Below are 22,097 nucleotides of genomic sequence, written 5' to 3'. Positions count from 1 at the left end.
CTACTAGGGTGCCATGGCGTCCTCCTGCCAGGCATGAAACTGCATAAACTGTACATAGTCTCTACCTGGAATTCTGAGCTCCCAGCGCTCCCCTTCGCTCACACTGGGGTCTGGAGGCCAGTCCCGGTCAGTCGGCGGAGAGGGGACTGCACCGGAGTGGCAGTTCCCTGAGGCACAGTGCGACAGCTGTCTTTTGGTGACAATACAGCCAGGCATAAAACTGTGTAAAGCTGTGTGTGTTCTCTGCCTGCAACCCCAGGCTTCCAGCGCTCCCCGCACTCCCCTCTGCTCTCGCTCCAAGGTCTGGAGGCCTGTCCCCCAGGGGTCCAGACTCTTGCGCAATTGCTCGAGGGGTGTAGACAGTGCTGGGCTGCAGCCGGTCGGTGCAGACTCTGGGATACGGGAGCGGAGAGAGGACAGTTGGCTGGAGGGGAGCTACACCGGAGCAACGGTTGCCTGAGCCATAAGGCAGCAGCCCTCTTTTGCCAGCAATATGGCTCACTACAGAATATTCTGAAGCCACAACCCCTGTCTCCCTGGGCAACCAGAGACTCTGAGTTTACCTGAGGCAACTCCAACTTGCAAACCAGGGAAACTCCCAGGGCGGGGCTGACCCAGAGGTCCACTTTACTAAACCGAAGACGCACCTGGCCCTCAAGGCATCGTCAGCCTATAGACCATCGTCTATAGACAATACAAGAGCAAAGACAAGCTGATTTGGAACTCAATTCAGCTTCTCTTCTGCAGGGGAAACACAGAGTTGTTCTGTTCTGTTCTGTCAGTAACATTAATCAGGGGCGAGACTGGACCTGAGTGAAAACCCCTCAACCTTCATCAAGTGCCCGAGGTTATCAGGCCTCACCTCCTCCTGCTGGAGAGAGGCAGAGCACGGTGGCCTGGCAGACTTGCTTGTGATTCAGGCAGGTACAAACTCTTGGAGTACCGATTCACTACAGGCAACTGGGTCAGCCAACTGCAGGGCTATCAGTGACTGGGTGTGAAGTGGTGAAAGGTGGGGAAGGAGGCAGCAATCTTCCCAGACTGATTTATAGGCTGGGTGGCTTCTCCTGACTCCAGGCAGCACTGGATCAAGCCACACCAGAGTAGTCACCAGACCCCTGTGACACAGTTCCCAGAGACCTCTTAAACTCTCTCACCTGAGACAGGTGAAGACTGAGACAATTGATTTGGACATTTTTGAACTGAACCAATCACCTGAGGACAAATCAGGTGGTGCCCTAGGTGCACAGTGGTAGGAAGATTTGATTTTTCTTTTCCAATTGTTTGCCGGTGGGGGGTGGGGTGACTTAATTGCTGATATTTCTCCACAGCTGAGACTTCAATCCAAAGTATCTTTTTCACTAGGGTGGAACAGAAACCAGCTGAAAACAAGGCAGAACGATTTAGCCCCACCACACCAGACAGGGCACCAGTTTCTCAGGCCACAACACTGTACAGACCCTCAACAAAGCCCCAGGGGAAAAAATCAGAGGGAGTAAAACAACCATGGGGCAGAATCAGTGGAAAAACTCTGGTAACATGAATAACCAGAATAGATCAACCAACCCAAGGAAAGATATGGCAGATGCAATTTAAGATACCATTCATAAACAACTGGTTGAGATGTCAGAAATCGAATTCAAAATTTGGATTGCATATAAGATTAACAAAGTGGAATTAGGAATTCGAGGAGAAATTCAAAAGTTGTCTCAAGAATTTAATGAATTTAAAGACAAAACCACCAAAGACTTAGACACACTGAAGCAAGAATTTGCAGCCCTCAAAGATATGAAAAATATAGTAGAATCCCTCAGTAACAGAATGGAGCAAGCAGAAGAAAGGATTTCTGACATCGAAGATAAAGCCTTTGAACGCTCCCAAACTCTCAAAGAGAAAGAGAAATGGAGAGCAAAAACAGATCACTCTCTCAGAGAGCTCTGGGATAATGCGAAGAAGGTGAATATCCGAATCATAGGGGTTCCAGAAACAGATGAAGTGGCCTCGCTGGGCACAGAGGCCCTTCTGCATGAAATTATGAAAGAGAATTTTCCAGACATACCTAGAGATTCTGAAATTCAGATAGCAGACAGCTTCAGAACCCCACCATGACTCAACCCCAATAAGACATCCCCAAGGCATATCATAATTAACTTCACTAAAGTTAATATGAAGGAGAAAATCCTCAAAGCTGCCAGGAGAAAGAAAACCATTACCTTCAAAGGGAAGAATATTAGAATGACTGCAGATCTCTCTGCTGAAACTTTTCAAGCCAGAAGAGGGTGGTCACCGACTTTTAATCTCCTAAAGCAAAATAACTTTCCACCCAGGATCTTGTATCCAGCTAAACTGAGTTTCATTTATAATGCAGAAATTAAATACTTTAATGACATTCATATGTTGAAGAAATTTGCCACAACCAAACCAGCTCTTCAGGATATTCTCAGACCTATCCTCCATAATGACCAATCAAATCCTATACCACAAACGTAAACTCACTCAGAAACTTCGGATCAAACTCCAATTTCCACACTGGCGAAAGGATTAAAAATGGCCACTGGACTTTTGAAAAACTCGATACCCAAAACTTCACCAGACTTATCAATATTCTCCATTAATGTGAACGGCTTAAACTGTCCTCTAAAGAGGCATAGGTTAGCTGACTGGATACAAAAACTCAGATCAGATATCTGTTGCATACAAGAGTCACATCTTAACCTAAAAGACAAATACAGACTCAGGGTGAAAGGATGGTCATCCATATTTCAGGCAAATGGTAATCAGAAAAAAGGAGGTGTTGCAATTTTATTTGCAGATACAATAGGCTTTAAACCAACAAAAGTAAGGAAGGACGAGAATGGTCACTTCATATTTGTTAAGGGTAATACTCAATATGACGAGATCTCAATTATTAATATCTATGCACCCAACCAGAATGCACCTCAATTTATAAGAGAAACTCTAACAGACATGAGTAACTTGATTTCCTCCAGCTCCATAATCGTCAGAGATTTCAACACTCCTCTGGCAGTGTTGGATCGATCCTCCAACAAGAAGCTGAGCAAAGAAATCTTAAATTTAAACCTAACCATCCAACATTTGGATTTAGCAGATATCTACAGAACATGTCATCCCAACAAAACTGAATACACATACTTCTCATCAGCCCATGGAACTTACTCCGAAATCAATCACATCTTAGGTCACAAGTCTAACCTTAGTAAATTTAATGAATAGAAATTATTCCATGCATCTTCTCGGACCATCATGGAATAAAACTTGAGCTGAGTAACAAAGGAATCTGCATACTCATACAAAAACATGGAAGTTAAATAACCTTATGCTGAATGATAGATGGGTCAGAGATGAGATTAAGAAAGAAATCGCCAGTTTTTTGGAACAAAATGACAATGAAGACACGAACTATCAGAACCTCTGGGACACCACACAGGCAGTTCTAAGAGGGAAATTTATAGCACTGCAAGCCTTCCTCAAGAGAATGGAAAGAGAGGAAGTTAACAACTTAATGGGACATCTCAACCAACTGGAAAAGGAAGAATATTCCAACCCTAAACCCAGTAGAAGAAAAGAAATAATCAAAATCAGAGCAGAATTAAATGAAATTGAAAACAAAAGAATAATACAACAGATCAATAAATCAAAAAGCTGGTTTTTCGAAAAGGTCAATAAAATAGATAAACCTCTGGCCAACCTAATCAGGAAAAAAAAGAGTAAAATCTCTAATCTCATCAATCAGAAACAACAAAGACAAAATAACAACAGACTCCTCAGAAATCAAAAAAATCCTTAATGAATATTCCAAGAAACTTTATTCTCAGAAATAAGAAAATCTGAAGGAAATTGACCAATACTTGGAAGCACGTCACCTTCCAAGATTTAGCCAGAATCAAGTGTAAATGTTGAACAGGCCCATATCAATTTCAGAAATAGCATCAACCATACAAAAACCTCCCTAAAAAGAAAAGCCTGGGACCAGATGATTTCACGTCTGAATTCTACCAAACCTTTAAAGAGGAATTACTACCTATATTACTCAACCTGTTCCAAAAGGTAGAAAAAGAAGGAAGACTACCTAACACGTTCTATGAAGCAAACATCACCCTGATCCCCAAACCAGGAAAGACCCAACAAGAAAGGAAAATTATAGACCGATATCACTAATGAATATTGATGCAAAAATATTCAACAAGATCCTAACAAACAGAATCCAGCAACACATCAAACAAATTATACATCATGACCAAGTCAGTTTTATCCCAGGATCTCAAGACTGGTTCAATATATGTAAATCTATAAATGTAATCCAGCACATAATCAAATTAAAAAACAAAGACCATATGATTCTCTCAATCGATACAGAAAAAGCTTTTGATAATATCCAGCATCCCTTCATGATCAGAACACTTAAGAAAATCGGTATAGAAGGGACATTTCTTAAACTGAATAGAGACCATCTACAGCAAACCTACAGCCAATATCATATTGAATGGAGTTAAATTGAAATCATTTCCACTCAGATCAGGAACCAGACAAGGCTGCCCATTGTCTCCATTGCTTTTCAACATTGTAATGGAAGTTTTAGCCACGGCAATTAGGGAAGAAAAGGTGATCAAGGGTATCCATATAGGGTCAGAAGAGATCAAACTTTCACTCTTCATGGATGATATGATAGTATATCTGGAAAACACTAGGGACTCTACTACAAAACTCTTAGAAGTGATCAAGCAATACAGCAGCGTCTCAGGTTACAAAATCAACATTCATAAATCGGTAGCCTTTATATATACCAACAACAGTCAAGTTGAAAAAACAGTTAAGGACTCTACCCCATTCACAGTAGGGCCAAAGAAGATGAAATATTTGGGAATTTATCTAACAAAGGATGTGAAAGATCTCTATAAAGAGAACTATGAAACTCTAACAAAAGAAATAGCTGAAAATATTAACAAATGGAAAAACATACCATGCTATGCTTGGGAAGAATCAACATAGTTAAAATGCCTATACTACCCAAAGCAATATATAATTTCAATGCAATCCCTATTAAAGCTGCACTGTCATACTTTAAAGATTTGGAAAAAACAATACTTCATTTTATATGGAATCAGAAAAAACCTCGAATAGCCAAGACATTGCTCAGAAATAAAAACAAAACAGGAAGAATTACGCTACCAGACCTCAGACTATACTACAAATCAATAGTGATCAAAACAGCATGGTATTGGCACAAAAACAGAGAGGTAGAAGTCTGGAATAGAATAGAGAATCAAGAGATGAATCCAGCTACTTACCGTTATTTAATCTTTGACAAGCCAATTAAAAACATTCAGTGGGGAAAAGATTCCCTATTTAAAAAATGGTGCTGGGTGAACTGGCTGGAACCTGTAAACAACTGAAAGTGGACCCACACCTTTCACCATTAACTAAGATAGACTCTCACTGGATCAAAGATTTAAACTTAAGACATGAAACTATAAAAATACTAGAGGATAGTGCAGGGAAAACCCTTGAAGAAATTGGGATGGGCGAGTATTTTATGAGGAGGACCCCCAGGGCAATTGAAGCAGCTTCAAAAATATACTACTGGGACTTGATCAAACTAAAAAGCTTCTGCACAGCCAAGAACACAGTAAGTAAAGCAAGCAAACAGCCCTCAGAATGGGAGAAGATATTTGCAGGTTATGTCTCTGACAAAGGTTTAATAACCAGAATCCACAGAGAACTCAAACACATTAGCAAGAATAGAGCAAGGGATCCCATTGCAGGCTGGGCAAGGGATTTGAAGAGAAACTTCTCTGAAGAAGAAAGGCGCGCGGCCTTCAGACATATGAAAAAATGCTCATCATCTTTAATCATCAGAGAAATGCAAATCAAAACTACTTTGAGATACCATCTAACTCCAGTGAGACTAGCCTATATCACAAAATCCCAAGACCAGAGATGTTGGCGCGGATGTGGAGAAAAAGGAACACTTTTGCACTGCTGGTGGGAATGCAAATTAATACATTCCTTTTGGAAAGAGATATGGAGAACACTTATAGATCTAAAAATAGATCTGCCATTCAATCCTGTAATCCCTCTACTGGGCATATACCCAGAAGACCAAAAATCACATCATAACAAAGATATTTGTACCAGAATGTTTATTGCAGCCCAATTCATAATTGCTAAGTCATGGAAGAAGCCCATGTGCCCATCGATCCGATTAATAAATTGTGGTATATGTACACCATGGAATATTATGCAGCCTTAAAGAAAGATGGAGACTTTACCTCTTTCATGTTTACGTGGATGGAGCTGGAACATATTCTTCTTAGTAAAGTATCTCAAGAATGGAAGAGAAAGTACCCAATGTACTCAGCCCTACTATGAGACTAATTTAGGGTTTTCACATGAAAGCTATAACCCAGTTACAACCTAAGAATAGGGGAAAGGGGAAAGGGAGGGGAGGGAGGGGGGAGGGGGGTAGAGGGAAGGGGATTGGTGGGATTACACCAGCGGTGCATCTTACAAGGGTATATGTGAAACTTGGTAAACGGTCTGTGAAGCTAGTGAATGATGCCCCATGATCATATCAATGTACACAGCTATGATTTAATAAAAAAAAAAATAAAAAAAAAGCAGGAGGAATCATGCTACCAGACCTCAGACATTACTACAAATCGATAGTGATCAAAACAGCATGGTACTGGCACAAAAACAGAGAAGTAGATGTCTGGAACAGAATAGAGAACCGAGATTAATCCAGCTACTTACCGTTATTTGATCTTTGACAAGCCAATTAAAAACATCCAGTGGGGAAAAGATTCCCTATTTAACAAATGGTGCTGGGTGAACTGGCTGGCAACCTGCAGAACTGAAACTGGACCCACACCTTTCACCATTAACTAAGATAGACTCTCATTGGATTAAAGATTTAAACTTAAGACATGAAACTATAAAAATACTAGAGGAGAGTGCAGGGAAAACCCTTGAAGAAATAGGTCTGGCGAGTATTTTATGAGGAGGACCCCCGGGGCAATTGAAGCAGCTTCAAAAATACACTACTGGGACTTGATCAAACTAAAAAGCTTCTGCACAGCCAAGAACACAGTAAGTAAAGCAAGCAAACAGCCCTCAGAATGGGAGAAGATATTTGCAGGTTATGTCTCCGATAAAGGTTTAATAACCAGAATCCACAGAGAACTCAAACGCATTAGCAAAAAAAGAACAAGGGATCCCATCGCAGGCTGAGCAAGGGACTTGAAGAGAAACTTCTCTGAAGAAGACAGGCGTATGGTCTTCAGACATATGAAAAAATTCTCATCATCTTTAATCAACAGAGAAATGCAAATCAAAACTACTTTGAGATATCATCTAATTCCAGTGAAACTAGCCTATATCACAAAATCTCAAGACCAGAGATGTTGGCGTGGATGTGGAGAAAAGGGAACACTTTTGCACTGCTGGTGGGAGCAAATTAATACATTCCTTCTGGAAAGATATATGGAGAATACTTAGAGATCTAAAAATAGAGCTGCCATTCAATCCTGCAATTTCCCTACTGGGCATATACCCAGAAGACCAAAAATCATATCATAACAAAGATATTTGTACCAGAATGTCTATTGCAGCCCTATTCATAATTGCTAAGTCATGGAAAAAGCCCAAGTGCCCATCGATCCACGAATGGATTAATAAATTGTGGTATATGTACACCATGGAATATTATGCAGCCTTAAAGAAAGATGGAGACTTTTCCTCTTTCATGTTTACATGGATGGAGCTGGAACATATCCTTCTTAGTAAAGTATCTCAAGAATGGAAGAAAAAATAATCAAAGTCTTTATGTGTCTCTCTCTTTTACATCAAAAGTCTACCATATTCCTTTCCTGGTGAAAGTAAGTGGCTCAGAAGGCATGGGGGGGCAGGGGGCATTCAGGTCCCTAGGTAGGAGGGTGGAAATTTTGTAAGTCCTCTAACCCAAACTTCTATCTGTCTAGTCCTTTCTGCTGGCAATTTCAGGGCCCAGATTTATTTCTCATGCCTGGAATCATTTGAGAGACACCAGCTGGCCCAAGGTACCTCAGAGAGCTTGCAACATATTGGTCCTCAGCAACTGGTTGTTGAATGGAGAATGAATGAGAGACCAAATTCCCTTTTCTCTCCCTTCTCCTGCCTGTCACAGGCAGCTCTCAGGGGTTCTCCTTCCCTCTGACGGTAGAGGGTGGGGATGCATACTTTATAAAGAATGAAGCGATACTGATAATAGCCACAACTCAGGTCTGCACAGAAATGGCTGTGTGTTCCCTGTTGATTAAGTGAGTACGATGATGCCTGGGATAGTGAGCAGGTCAAATGTGATCACAGATAAAGAAAATGACTATACTTGAATGGCACATCCCACATTTGAGGGATTTTAATCTGGGCCTATACCTGTTTATTTGTAGAATTTAAATTTTCTATTGATGAGACAAAAACTATCCTTTGCTTCAAGGATAGTGATTCAGTTGACAGACAGTTATAGTTACTGCCCTGCCTCCAGCCCCACCCCCACAGTGATCTCCTGCGCAGAGGCCTTGCCTCACTTCTGTGTTCCCAAGGTTTTGCATATAGGCTATTAGTGGATCTGAGTAAAGAACGGTGCTCAAATCTGGCCCAACACTGAGTCCTGTGAGTATGGAGATATGTAACTTACACATTTATAGCTGAGGAAATGGAAGTTCAGAGAGGTTGTAAATAATATTGATGATGATGATATCAATGATAGCTAGCTCTCACTGAGCACAGATTATATGCCAGGCATTGTCTAAATGGTGTGACACATTATCTCATTTAATTCTCCCAACAATCCTATGTGGTAGGATTCCTTTTTTTTTTTTTATTTCTGGGACAGAGTCTAAGTCTGTTAACCAGGCTGCAGTGCAGTGGCATCATCATAGCTCACTGCAGCCTTGAGCTCCTAGACCCAAGCAATCCTTCTGCCTCAGCCTCCCAAGTAGCTGGGACTACAGGTGAGTGTCACCACACCCAGCTAATTTTTCTATTTTTAGTGGAGACAGGGTCTTGCTCCTGCTCAAACCGGTCTCAAGTCCTAATCTCAAATGTTCCTCCCACCTTGGCTTCCCAGAGTGCTAGGATTACAGGCGTGACCCAGTGGGCCCAGCTTAAGGAAAATGAGAAAGAATTAAGTGATGCACCAAGTTCACACAGGTAGACAAATGAAGGAGAGGATGAGTGGGCACTAAGAAAGCATGTCTGAGGGACTTTACCTAACAATTGCAATCAGTGTAACCTGGCTTATTGTACCCTCAATGAATCCCCAACAATAAAAAAAAAAAAGAAAGCATGTCTGATCAGCAAAATTAAGAGGTCACTTCAGTCCCTGTCTAGTACAGGCCGATCCCTGAAGCAGAGGTCAGTGGTCAAGGATGGGCTTGGGCCCCAGCCCCTCCTCCCAATCCATCCAGGAGGAATCACTGGGATTGCTCCTTGTGTCACCCCCTCCCACCCTGGGCACAACCACTACTGCCACCACAGAGCTGCAGCTCATTAGCGCAGGAAGGGCTCTGGGAATGGCTTCGGGGTAGGAGAGTTAATTAGTTCACAGCAAACAGAGTGGGAGCCTGATTATTTCCACTACAGGGAGTTGATGGCTATGATAAAGGCTAAACTACCCCACCCCCATTCCATCCTTCTGCACCTGCGTGAGTAGGAGCCCAAGGGCCAGATCCATCCCCAAACAGAGAAGGGTTGAAGGAGCCTCCCTTGAAGTCAGTCCTGAGCTCCCTACCCCACTGTTGGCCAGATTATGAGGTGACAATGCAGGTCCTAGCCTCACCCTCAGGCAGAGGCCAGAAGGCTGAGCTGGCAGTTCCAAATTTGGGCTTCTTGTCCCCGTTCCACTGACCCAATACTCTGAGAGACTTATTTAGCCTTTTTAAGGACCCATCCTCCACAATCTGTGGAGGCCACCAGAAAAGGCCCAGGTGTGGAGAAAGATAATCCAGGCTTAAATCTCAATTTTTCATTTACTAGCTGTATAACATTGGCTGCATTTCTTAACAGCATCAATTTTCTTATGAAAAGAAAAAAGAAAGAAAAACTAACATCAAAATGAATCCAAAGAGATAGTGTATATAAATTACCCAACACAATTATTCAAAAACTGTTCCCTTCTCTCCCTATAAAATAGGACTGATCTTGCCTGCCACCTCCTGCCTCACAGAGGCTGGGAGCCAGTGAGCTGAGATAGCCTATGTGAGGATGCTCTGAGACCCATTATTATTATGAGCATGGCTACCCAGTCACTCTCCCACAAACTGACCTCCAATGCTGACTGGCCTTCCAGAGTGTGTGAATGATTCAGGGCTCTACATGGCAATTTCAAAGCAGGGAGGGCAGTGAGGTCTCTGACCTTCTGTTCCTGTCTCTGCCTAACAGCAAGGGAGGTACCTCCAGTGCCTAGCAAAGCTCAAGAGAGCTAAGAGGCCAGGCCCAGTGCCCTTGCAGAGAAGGACTCGGCCCCAGGAAGGCAGCCTAGAAGACCAGTATGTCAGAGCCCAGAGTCTCTGCAGAAGCAGAGAGGCGACACGTCTCTAAAGGCCAAACACACGGGACGACCAGCAGAAGCCATGGTGAGAGGCTACAGGGCCAACCCAGGGCTCTTGGCAGGTTTTCTGGCAGGTGACAGACCATCTGGGGGAGCATGACAGCACACCTGGGCACCCGGATCCCCTCTTGCTGCAGTACCTGGAGTCCAGGGACCTGGGGTCCAGGAACAGATCCCTAAAAGGCTGGTAAATAAAGGCAGGCTCAGTGGTGATGGCACAGTCTAGGACTGCACTATCCCAACACAGGACCCCAAATGTGAAAACAGAGTGATGCTAGGAGTTGTAGACCAAGATGGGGATGAGTGGCCAGGAGGAGGAGGGCTGGCCACAAAGCACAGAGCAGGAACCAGAAAGCCAGAGGGTTCAAGGCCAGAGTGGGACCAAGGTCAGACAACTGCCCATGTTTCCTGCTTCTCTCTTTCTAACAGGCGGTACCACGACCTTGGGCAAAGGCGCTCACCCTTCCCTTTCAGCACCACTTCCTCATTACAAGGCCCAAGAAAATAGTAATTATCTGCTTCGGTTTGAGTAAGACTTTAAATAATTAACATTTCTGGAATGGCTTTGAACTGCTCAGATATGAGCTGCTGTGAAAATATTATTATTGTTTAAAAAAATAATATGTCTCAAATCACAAGCTGTTGCTAAAGGGTCTGTTATCTTATCCTTGGGGGTAGCTGTTTGCAAGCTGATTAATTAGAACTCAATTTTTCAGACTTTTTAATGTAGATGTTAATAAATTCAATAATTTTATCCATTTATTGTACTAGATAAGATCCTTCAGGAATAACTTCTCATTTACAATGGTGACCTGGGCAAGAAGACTCATAAACTATTTTATAAATGCCTGTGATAGGAAATGATGAAGATTGCACTGTGAATACAGCAATCCTGCAGGCCCCCCAATTATCAGATGCACTACCCAGCCCAAACACCACCGTTAAGTTGAATTAATATTCCTATAAGAAACCTAATGCTTGCACAGTCTGATTTTCTGTTTAATTTTACTGACTTTTGCTTTCAATTGACTTTACTTCAATCTTTACCCACAGGAAAAAAGCTATACAGTGTTTCTCAACCTTCCTAATGCTGCGACCTTTAATACAGTTCCTTTAATACAGTTCCTCATGTTGTGGTCCCCCCAGTCATAAAATTATTTTCGTTGCTACTTCATAACTATAATTTTGCTACTGTTATGAATCATAATGTAAATATCTGATATGCAGGATGTATTTTCATTGTTACAAAGGGGTCGTGACCCACAGGTTGAGAACCGCTGCTACAGAAACAGAGGGTAAAATGATTTCAGTTGTATTCCTCTTCTCTTCCCCTTCCCTGTCCCAGGCAGGTCATCTGGAAGAAGAGACATAGCCATCAGTCACAGGGGCCGTGGGCACCTGCAGGGAGACAGATAAGAGACATGTCGCATTCCCAAGTGAGGTGGGGTCCCCTTTCTCTGCATGGAGATGCCTGGAGATGATGCCTGGGAGCTGGAGGTGTTGGAGATTTGGGGAAGAAAAGGGTTTCTGCTATTTCCAGAAGGGTTAGCTCAAAGTCCACTGTAAACTCCAGCCCAGAGCCTGTCCCAGGCAGGCTCAGTCAGTCTTAGGGGCAGCCAGCAACACAGATCTACATTGAGGATGCCTCCATGGAGGTTTAATCCCCTCAAGGAGCTCAACTTCAAGTCTGTCTGGGTTTCTAGGACCCTTTGGAGAGGACCCCAACCCTCCTCTGGATGTAACTATCCAGCTCATAACCTCTGCAGGGAGCCACAGGGTCGGCACTTCCAGCCACAAGGCTCCCACCTGCCTCCTGCCTCCTCTGCAGCCTGTTCCTGCCTTTCATCCACTGGGCTCTGCTTCCCTTCCCTCCCTCAGCCCTCACTCCCAACCTGCTGGCTGTCCTTGGCCAAAGTCTGGCTTCACATTCCAAGCAGACCCTGACTCCCCGACCAATAGTAAAGACGTGCCCATCAGCTCCCTGGTACCAATGTCAATATGGGAGGAAATGGCCAGGAACCCCAGCTCTCTTGATTGTAATGTCTGCTCCCAGTTATGTCTTTGTGAGGACACTGTTACAATGAACCTCATTCTGTGAGCACGGCTGCTGGCGCAAGGCAGTTGTTTCATGCAGGTGCACAGGTGAGTGGTGAAGTCAGCTTGACCCAGCCACACTCTTCCTTGGGTCTAGCTTCCCTGGGAAGGAACAAGTAGCCCCACCAGACCCAGGATCTGGCTGGATGGAGAGATTTTCCTTGGAAAGTGAACAGCAGCAGCAGACCATCTGCTGGGAAGAGAGGTGAGAAATACACCCCAGTGGACTGAGACGCAAGAAAGAGCAGCAAGTTTGTTCTGGAGCAGATGGCTCTGGTCTCGGGCACACGGGGGCTTCCCCCTGCAGTGTGCAGAGCCTGCTTCCCTGTCACGGGGGGCACCTGAGAACACCTGCACCCTGGGCTACCCCACCTCAGGCCCCCATGTGTCCTATCTGGGTCTCTGCCCCAGCCTCTGTCTCCCCTTCAGTTCAATCCCATGGCAAGCATTCTAAAAGGCAGCCCTAACCATGCCACCCTGCCAAGACTCAGTTTCTTCAGATAAGATGTAAACTCTCTCTCTAGTCATCTCTTGCCAAGGACCCTCAGCAGCTTCCCTCTGGCCATTCTGAACTACGTGTGTCCCCTAAATGCTCAGAGCCATGTTTGTCCTGTCCTGACTGCCCCTTCCACATCTTCCCTACCTGGCTAATTCCTACTCGTCCTTCCAGATTCCCAAAACAGCCTTTCCTTTCCACTGCCCCAGTCTAGGCTTACTGCTTCTCCTTAGGACCTCCCGAAACGCTGCAGGGGCCACTTTGGAGCTCATAAACTCTCCTCATCTAAGTCCAGTTCTCAGCGATATTTCTGCCCCAGAATCTGAATCCCCAGAATGCAGACCAGAAACTTCTGGAAGGGGCTCGACCATTCTTTTATTGTCTTCCCTCATCGCCAAAACAAGGAGAGGCCTGGCTTGGCCAAGGTAACCACAGCAGCCCAGGCGAGCAGGCAGTTAAGCATGTGGCTCTTTACACAGCCTCCCTGGCCTGCCATCCTCCAGCCATGTGACTATGACAAATTATTTACCTTCTCTGTTCCTCAGTGTTCCCCTCTATAAAATGGGGCTAACAATAGTATCTACCGCAATGGATTGCTTCTGCACAGATTAAGTGAATTAACATATACATGTGTAAATGGCTTAGAACATCGTCTGATAACACAGGAAGTTCTGTGCAGGTACTTGCTAAGATGCTTAACTCCCTCAGGGCAGAGACTTACCCCTTCCTCCCCAGATCTCCACGCAGTTCCTGGCACAGAATAGTAAAATTATCTGATGGAAAGGCTTGGGAGTGACACAAAGCTGGGCATCAAATCCTGGCTATGCAACTTTGGGTGAGTTATATGCCAACAATGAAACTCAGTCTCATTATCTGAAAAGCTTGCAGGTTGGCATGAGTTTAAAATGCTGTTTGTTAAGCCTTTATTTGCTCAGTACCTGGCCCCTAGTGGGCACTGAATGAATGACGGCTATAATCTTTATTGTTACTGCAGAATGAATGACGTGACCGTGAGCTGCAGACTCTCTAGGGCTATAATTGCATCAGTAAATCTTCAGGAAACCTGTACCCCCATGGATAGGTCTGGCTACATAAATTTTGGGGGCTGCTGTGAAATGAAAACATGGGACCCTTCATGCAAAAATTACTCCGAATTGGTCAATGCCTGCGGCTCAGTGGGTAGGGTGCTGGCCCCATATACCGAGGGTGACAGGTTCAAACCCGGCCCTGGCCGAACTGCAACAAAAAATAGCCAGGCATTGTAGTGGGTGCCTGTAGTCCCAGCTACTCAGGAGGCTGAGGCAAGAGAATCGCCTAAGCCCAGAAGTTGGCGGTTGCTGTGAGCTGTGACGCTACAACACTCTACCGAGCGCGATAAAGTGAGATTCTGTCTCTACAAAAAAAAAAATTAGAGAATTTTTTTTCTTAAAAAAAGAATTTCAAGATGGCAACAACAGACTGTAAAACTAAGCACAGAACCTCCTCAGTGCCCAAGTAACCCAGATGAGAAGTCGGTCCTGACCATGACCTCCAGCACTGACTTTAGCTGGAGAGGCTCAGGCCCTTGGATTTCACAGACAAGAGTCCTGACCCAGAAAATTTCAGGTGTCTCATGTTCCCTTTTCTTTTGAATCATTCCACAGAGCAAGGCTGAGAACTCCTGATGCCAAGTCCAGGGTTCTGGAGGACTAGCATTCCCCAGCAGCAGCCTAGCAGTCCCTCCAGCTTGGTTGAGAAGGTAGATCACACAAAGTGAATAACTTGAGGCCATCTTTATCTTCTTGTCTTTGCTGAGACAGGGTCTCACTCAGTTGCCCTAAGCAGAGTGCAGAAGTATCATCATCATAGCTCACAGCAACCTCAAACTCCTGGGTTCAAGCAATCCTCCTGCTTCAGCCTCCAAAGTAGCTGGGGTGTACACCATGACACCAAGCTAATTTTTCTATTTTTAGTAGGGATGCCCAAGCTGGTCTCAAACTCCTGAGCCAAAGCAATCCTACTGCCTCAGCCCCTCAGAGTACTAGGATTACAGGTGTGAACTACCATGTGCAGACACTATCTTTACCTTTGATAAAGTTTGGACTAAAAGATGTACATGGTACTAAAGCCAACTGAGTGGTCCCAGTTCTTCCCTCTGCTCTCATGGTATCTAACCTCCACATTTGGCCATGCTCTGTAGCCCTTCTTGACTTTCATCTGACCAGTGGGAGTGGTTGGACTTGACCCTTGTGTGCCTGTCTCTCACTGTGGGAAGAACATGCCCTGGTCCACCACCCCAAGGAGGAGGAAAGGGACTGGGAGCAGACGAGACTCAGCCTGAAGGCTATAGTCAAGCCCAGCTAAACTCAGCCCAGAGCAGCGGCACCCAGCCAACCACAGATCCATTAGTCAGAGTCAACACTGCTTCTTTTAGGCCACTAGATTCTGATAGTTTGTTAGCAGAATTACCATGGCAACGGCTGACTGACCCCAAGAATCTATGACTCAATCAACTCTCTCTGAAGTTAGGGAGGATTTTGTCTCTTATGCATTTTCAGGGCTTTTCTGGAAATACCCTAAGCTGGCGCCCTTCCCTTGGTGGGCATGACAGCGTCTCCATTCAGGTTGCCTTTTCACTCTGTCCCCAGCCCTTAGCCCTTGGTGATTCCTCCAGCTCCCTTCAGCTGAGCTCTGTCTGCCCCTAGATCCCCTTAGACAGGCCCGAGAATGGAGCTGACCTTCTGTCACATATGGCCCAAGGTCCCACATCCTGTCACTTAGCAGACCCCCAGAGTGCAGGCCAATCCAGTGCAGCAAAAACTTGTGGGGGACTCAGGCCCTGGTCCAGTGTGCCCCCCCCTTTGAGCTTTCTGGGTGGTCTACTTCAAGCCATTCCACCTTGACCTGAGGTGAAGGAGATGTACCTCCCATCACTTATATTAGTTGAGGTTGAGATAAGAAAATAGAACTTACTTTATTATTATTATTATTATTACTATTATTCTTGAGCTAGGGTCTCACTATGTGGCCCAGGCTGGCCTCAAACTCCTGGTCTCAACTGATTCTCTTCCCTTAGCCTCCCAAGCAGCTGGGACTATAGGCTTGAACCACCATGCCTAGCTTATTATTTTAATTTAAAAAGATGAAAGAGTGAAATCTTCTCTGGTTGGCAGTATTCCATGAGTGTTGTCACACATCACTGACAAGAGGCTAATGCATCCTGACCTTGGAGTGTGGAGATTGGAAACCCCACATTTTGGACCTTCCTGGGCTCTTCCCTTGGCTGATTTTAATCTGTGTGCTTTTCCTGTAATAAATCCTAACTGTGAGTCTAACAGCTTTCTGTGCGTCTGTGAGGCCTTCTAGCAAATAATTTCAGGAGTTTTTGGAACCTCCCAAACTGGCAATTGATGTCAGAGTGAGAGCCATCTGGTAGGCTGTCCCCTCTCTCAAAAATCTGGGTGCTGGTCCAATTGCTGGAAGAGCCAGAGGCGAGAGATTCAGAAGTACCACCACTAACACACCATAGAATTCCAGCAGTGGTCCCTAAGGTCAGGAAGGTGCTGCCGTGGTATCTGAAGCCTGCAAAAACTGCCGCTGATGCTTGCAGCTGCCCGGCAGCCCTGAGGCAGAAGACTGACTGGAAATAGAGAACGCACCAGAAAAATTGTTGCCCAGAGCTCACGCACTGGCTGCCATCCCAGAGGAGAAAGAATGGCCTGGCTTCTGCACTGGCCTCCTAATCTAGCTTCAGGCCATCCAGTTGGCACAATTAAACCATACCAACCACTCTGCAAACACGGGTGTTCAGAACTTTGGGCTTCTAGACCTCTTGAATAGGAGAGAGGTTCATCAGGAACCCTCTCTCTGAAAAGTCACTGTCTGATGTTCAACTATAACCCTTTGATGCCCTCACTAGGTATGAAGAGGTTGAGGCAGAAATGCCTGAATTTCTGTGGATAGTCTCCCCTCTGCCTTTGAATGATGTAAGTATTATCTAGGAGTTTCAAGCACAGCACCATGTTAAGATCCCATTGCATCTACAGCAACTAAGGCTACAATAAACATCTGGAGTTATGAAGGAATGAACGTAACTTACCCTAGTCGGGTCTTTGGAAGTAGGAGACGTGATCATAGCCTCTGGTACTCAGCTGGGACCCAAACTGGACCTCTCCTTAGGGCTGTTATTTCCAAAATCCAAAATTACCAGAGAGATAAATTAAAGTAAGAATACTGATTAGGTAAAAAGAATACCTTGTTTACAAAATAGCTCACTTTAATGGTAGGGATTTCCAGATATTTACCACCTGTCAAAACAGAAGAAAGAAACTTCAACGTGTTAGGAGCTATTACAGGTTTAATACCAATTATGAATGCAGGGAAAGTATCTTAGAAACATTTATGAAATCAAAGGAGAATTATAATTTGTATCACACAGTTTCTGTGAACACATCTTTTTAATAAAATAAAGTCCCTTTGTAAATGATGACTGTCGCATAGGTTGGTAAATGCTCTCCGTGTGCCTGGGGAGCTAAAGTCCTACGGGGGCAGATTCTGTCTTGTGTGTGTGTATCGCTTATGGTGCTTTCAAATGCACATACGGAATCTCCCATCTGAAAGTACTTCAACCATAAGAACATTTATTAATCTCACATGTTAAGAATTCTAGAAATTGGAAGTTCTAGCCTTGGCTAATTCTGGGTGATGATGTCATCAAGGATCTGTTGCCTTCCGGCTTTCTACTCCACTATCCTCAGTGTCAGCCTGGTCCCCTCAAAGTGGCAGGATAGCCAGTGACCTCATGCAAGCCCCCTTGCTGGTTCCTGAATCAAGATGGGGGCACTTCCAGCCTCTGTCCTGTGTATGGCCCAAGAAAGGAGCATATCTGCCACAGCACCATGACTCTGCTCTCTCCTAAAGCCCTAGGCCAAGGCTCTACATACAGGTGGTGCTCAGCAGATGCAAGCTAAGAAATAAAACATCCCAAAGCTGACAAGGACCAGTGCTCACTCAACTCAGTCCCAATGTCCTAAAAAAAAAGGATATTTCTAACCCTGGGGCAGGAGCCCCCGCACAGTCACCAAGAACCAGCCGCCCTCTGCCTCCCTCTTGTTCGGGACGTGGCTGGTAAAGCTGACCAACAACGCAAGTAAAGGAGCCATTTCCAAGCTTCATCATTATCTTGTTCTCAAGTTGTGCAAGAGACTGACTTGCCCAGGCAGTAGAAGCCTGGAGAACCCTGCAGGAGAAGAGCCACTGCCAGGAACAAAGCTGTCCCTGCAGAGATGAGAGCCTTTACCAGTCTCGACCTCAGATCTGGAAATAGAACTAGGGCCTTGTTCATGTTCCTGAGGAAATGGAGGAGAAAACTCTTGAGTTAAAACAGTTGCTTCACACAGGGCCCTTCAGAGAAGCTAAAACCAAATGGCTTTCAAAGGGAGAGAACAGTCGTTCAGAGGCAAATTGCCAGACCATCAGAGAAGAGCTTCTCCCCAGCAGGACCTGTGGGCAGGGACATCCCTGTTTTCCTCAAGATGTGGATGGAGACTTACTGAAATGTCACAGCCTCTTCAGCTTGCACTTGTGACAAAACCGCACTGATCTCAGCGGCCCTGTGGCCTCTTACCCACAATCTCTCTCAGTACACTTAGCCTCTCCCAGAAAACCAGAGAGAAGATCCAGACTTCACCAGAGACAGGTCAAGCGTGGAGATCAGAAATGGACTTTGCCACAGATAATTCTGGGGTGAATCCAGGTGGTGCCTCCCAGAAGGCCGCACACTATTTGAGCCAGAAGAAATGCAAGACAATCGTTTCACACCTAAAGTCCTGGAGAGAACTGCACAGGTACTTCAGCTCATTAGAGAAGCTAATGAGCCCACTCCCCACTCTTAATTAGTTGTATAATCTTGGCCAAGTTGATAATTACTTTGAATATTGGCTTCTTTGTCTATAAAATGGAGTCAATGCTGGTGGCTGCACAAAGATCCTGTGAGCACCAGACAAAATGAGGTGTGTGGGGGGTGGCACTTCCTGGACTGGGAGGTCTCTGTGTCCATCTTCCCTCATGCCCCACCTCCCCACTCTGCCTTTGGGATCCCAGAGGCAGCAGGGACACTCTCTTCTCTCCCCAGCACAACTCTGAGACTGCTAGCTCAGGGAGACCAGGTGAGCACTGGACCTGTGAGTTCCTATACCCAGAGGGGTAGCACCAGCCAGGGAACCGCAGCTGCTCTCCAGCCCCTGCTTGCTTGGAGCCATCTGTCCTTTGCTCCTATAGAAAGGCCAAGCCCCAGAGGCTCTGGGAAGAGAGCAGCTGCTGTCAGGAAGTCCAGGGTTCGACTCTTTCCAAACCCACCCTGGGCCTGCCCTTGTGGGGGTCACCGTGTCCTGCCTCCAGCCTCAACCCCATGTCAGGAGCAGTTTTGGCTCTCAGGGACCAAGGGCACCATCGCTAGCTCCCTCCTATCCAACCCTGGGAGTACTGGGGCAGGACCCACTGTTGTCCTGGTTCTGTGTAGTCAGTAATTATCTAAATGAGAACAATAGTCCACATGGACCATCCAGAAGAGTGTCCTCAGAAAAATCATTGTTTATAGGGATGGACTCTTACGTCCCACAGCTTCTGGACTCGCAGCACAGGTGGGGAGAATCTTTGGGTGTCCTGTGGTCTGATCAAATAAAAGTTATCCTGTTTCTCATTCCTTCTGTTGCTGCAAATCTTCCATTTGAATTGGAAATGACTCCTGCAGAGGAAGCTTCCAGCACAAATAGAGATATGCAGAGCCTGCAGGCAGCCCTGGGCTGGCAACCAAGATTCCTGTTTGCGACTTCTTGTGGGACCTAAGCGAGAAGCTCTGCGCTTCCCAATCCCCTAAAGCCTGATGTGTAGATACAACCTCCCTCACAAGGAGCTTGTAAGGAATAACTGAATAGCAATTGTATTTTTAAAGCACTTTGCAAAGTGCCACATAAATAACTCCTCATATAAGAGATTGTCACATATATAAAATGCTAGAGATGGCAGAAAAAAATTATCGCTTGAGGCAGACACCTGTATCCATGCCAGAAAGGCGGGTCTCTGGGAGAGGGGCACCTGCAGTGTGCTGAGAATTAGATCTCAGCAGAAACTCGTCCTGTTCTTCATTTCTCCATTACCACATGCAGACCACAGGTGGTATGTGTTTGTGGTTTTAAAATCACCAGCAATGGAATCCACTTCAAATATTAAAATAGTTCTGATGTGAGGAATTTATGGTTGATATGCATTCTACTGATTACTGCCTATGAATTCTTTGGAAAGTGTAAGAGAATAAAATGAAACCATTACTTTGCAGTCTTATTTGTGGTTGCTAGCACCTTACTCACTATGGACCTATAAAGGCTTCTAAAGGGGGTTTCTCCTCCCCTAATAGCATGGTGTTTGTATTAGTCAGATGTCACTAACAAGGGTAGCTCAAGGTCAAACACCACCACCCTCATACATATTCCCCTCCATTTCAATAGAAGTGTTGGGATGGCTTTATTCTTAGAGGAAAAACAACTTAGAAATAGAATGTGATCCTGTAAAGCACACAATCCTTGACTTGTGACCACTTTAAGTGTTCTAGCCCTGAGCTGAAAAACAAACAAAAAGAGTTAAAAACAAAGTCCCATCCTGGCAATAACCCAAGTCTTCTCTAAATTGGGGCAAAATCTTTGAAACACTGATGATAGAACAGACAGACCCTAACAAAATTTGACCTAAGAGAGAATGAGAGGAAAGCACAAGTAAAATATAAGCAGAATTAAATTAAATATAACTACAAACACAGCAGAGATACAAGCATTATAAGAAAATGTCTGAACAATTTTGTGCCAATAAAGTTAAAAAGCAAAATGAACTAAATGATTTCCTAAACAGCTTAACTCATTAACTTAGAAAGAAATAGAAGGCAAACTTCTAGATAAAGATAGTGAATTGAGGCTTGGTGCCTATGGCTCCAGCGGCCAAGGCGGCAGCCACATACACCTGAGCTGGTGGGTTCAGGTCCAGCCCGGGCCTGCCAAACAACAATGATGGCTGCAACCGAAAAGGGGCCAGGTGTTGTGGCAGGTGCCTGTAGTCCTAGCTGCTTAGGAGGCAGAGGCAGGAGAATCACTTAAGCCCAGGAGTTGGAGGTTGCTGTGAGCTGTGATGCCACAGCACCCAGGGTGACAGCTTGAGGCTCTGTCTCAAAAAAAAAAAAATTTTTTTTTAAAGATAGTGAATTGAACACATGTACCTAACAATCTTCCCTCCTTAAACCCTATTCAAACTGCAGTAGAAGATTTTTTTAAGTTAAAATGAAAAGGAAGTAGGCGGCACCTGTGGCTCAAAGGAGCAGGGCGCCGGCCGGCCTCATATGCCAGAGGTGGCAAGTTCAAACCCAGCCTCCGCCAAAAACAGCAAAAAAAAAAAAAAAAAAAGGCAAAAATAAAAAAAGAAGCTGGAAATCAGGTGAACAAATGATAACTGCCTTTTTGGAATTCTTGAGAAAAACGAACTTGGCCATCCCCAGGACGTGTCTCACAGGTACTAACAAACAGGCTGCCCCAGACACCCTCATTTGTGATGACTGCCACCCAAAAAACATGTGAAGGCAGCTTCTCATTATGGACATGGCTCAGCCTGGTCTGGTGAAAGAGAAAGCTGGGATGCCAGCCCTGTGCTCTCACCAGGTGCCTACAGCCATTGAAACCCAAGGGGCAGAGTTGACATCACATTTCCTTTCATCTTCACTAAACCATCCTCTGGGAGGGACAAGGCCCTCTGCTTCTTGGCATCACACTCCCTGTGCCCTTGTCATACTATCCCTCCTAAAGTCACTCTCTGCTTCTGCCAGACAGCCAAGGGAGGGGGAGAAATGTGAGACCAGCACCTTCTTACCATCCCCACACC

The 22,097-nt window shown here is 45.0% G+C and overlaps 1 protein-coding gene across 1 annotated transcript in view; it reads left to right on the top strand.

Moving 5' to 3' along the window:
• The window catches only part of LOC128596394 (PHD finger protein 3-like), a 76,790-nt gene extending 56,766 nt beyond the window's left edge, over positions 1-20,024 (top strand). Inside the window, 5 exon segments of the mRNA XM_053606042.1 lie at positions 12,488-12,593; positions 12,801-12,908; positions 13,433-13,624; positions 17,098-17,164; positions 19,458-20,024. Of these exon segments, the coding sequence (XP_053462017.1) occupies positions 12,488-12,593; positions 12,801-12,908; positions 13,433-13,624; positions 17,098-17,164; positions 19,458-20,024 (1,040 nt within the window).
• The last annotated feature ends 2,073 nt before the right edge of the window (positions 20,025-22,097 follow it).

The sequence above is a fragment of the Nycticebus coucang genome, chromosome 10 (assembly GCF_027406575.1).
Source record: "Nycticebus coucang isolate mNycCou1 chromosome 10, mNycCou1.pri, whole genome shotgun sequence".
Classification (NCBI taxonomy): Eukaryota; Metazoa; Chordata; class Mammalia; order Primates; family Lorisidae; genus Nycticebus; species Nycticebus coucang.
The sequence above is the reverse complement of the archived record's forward strand: the minus strand, read 5'-3'. Positions and strand labels throughout refer to the sequence as shown.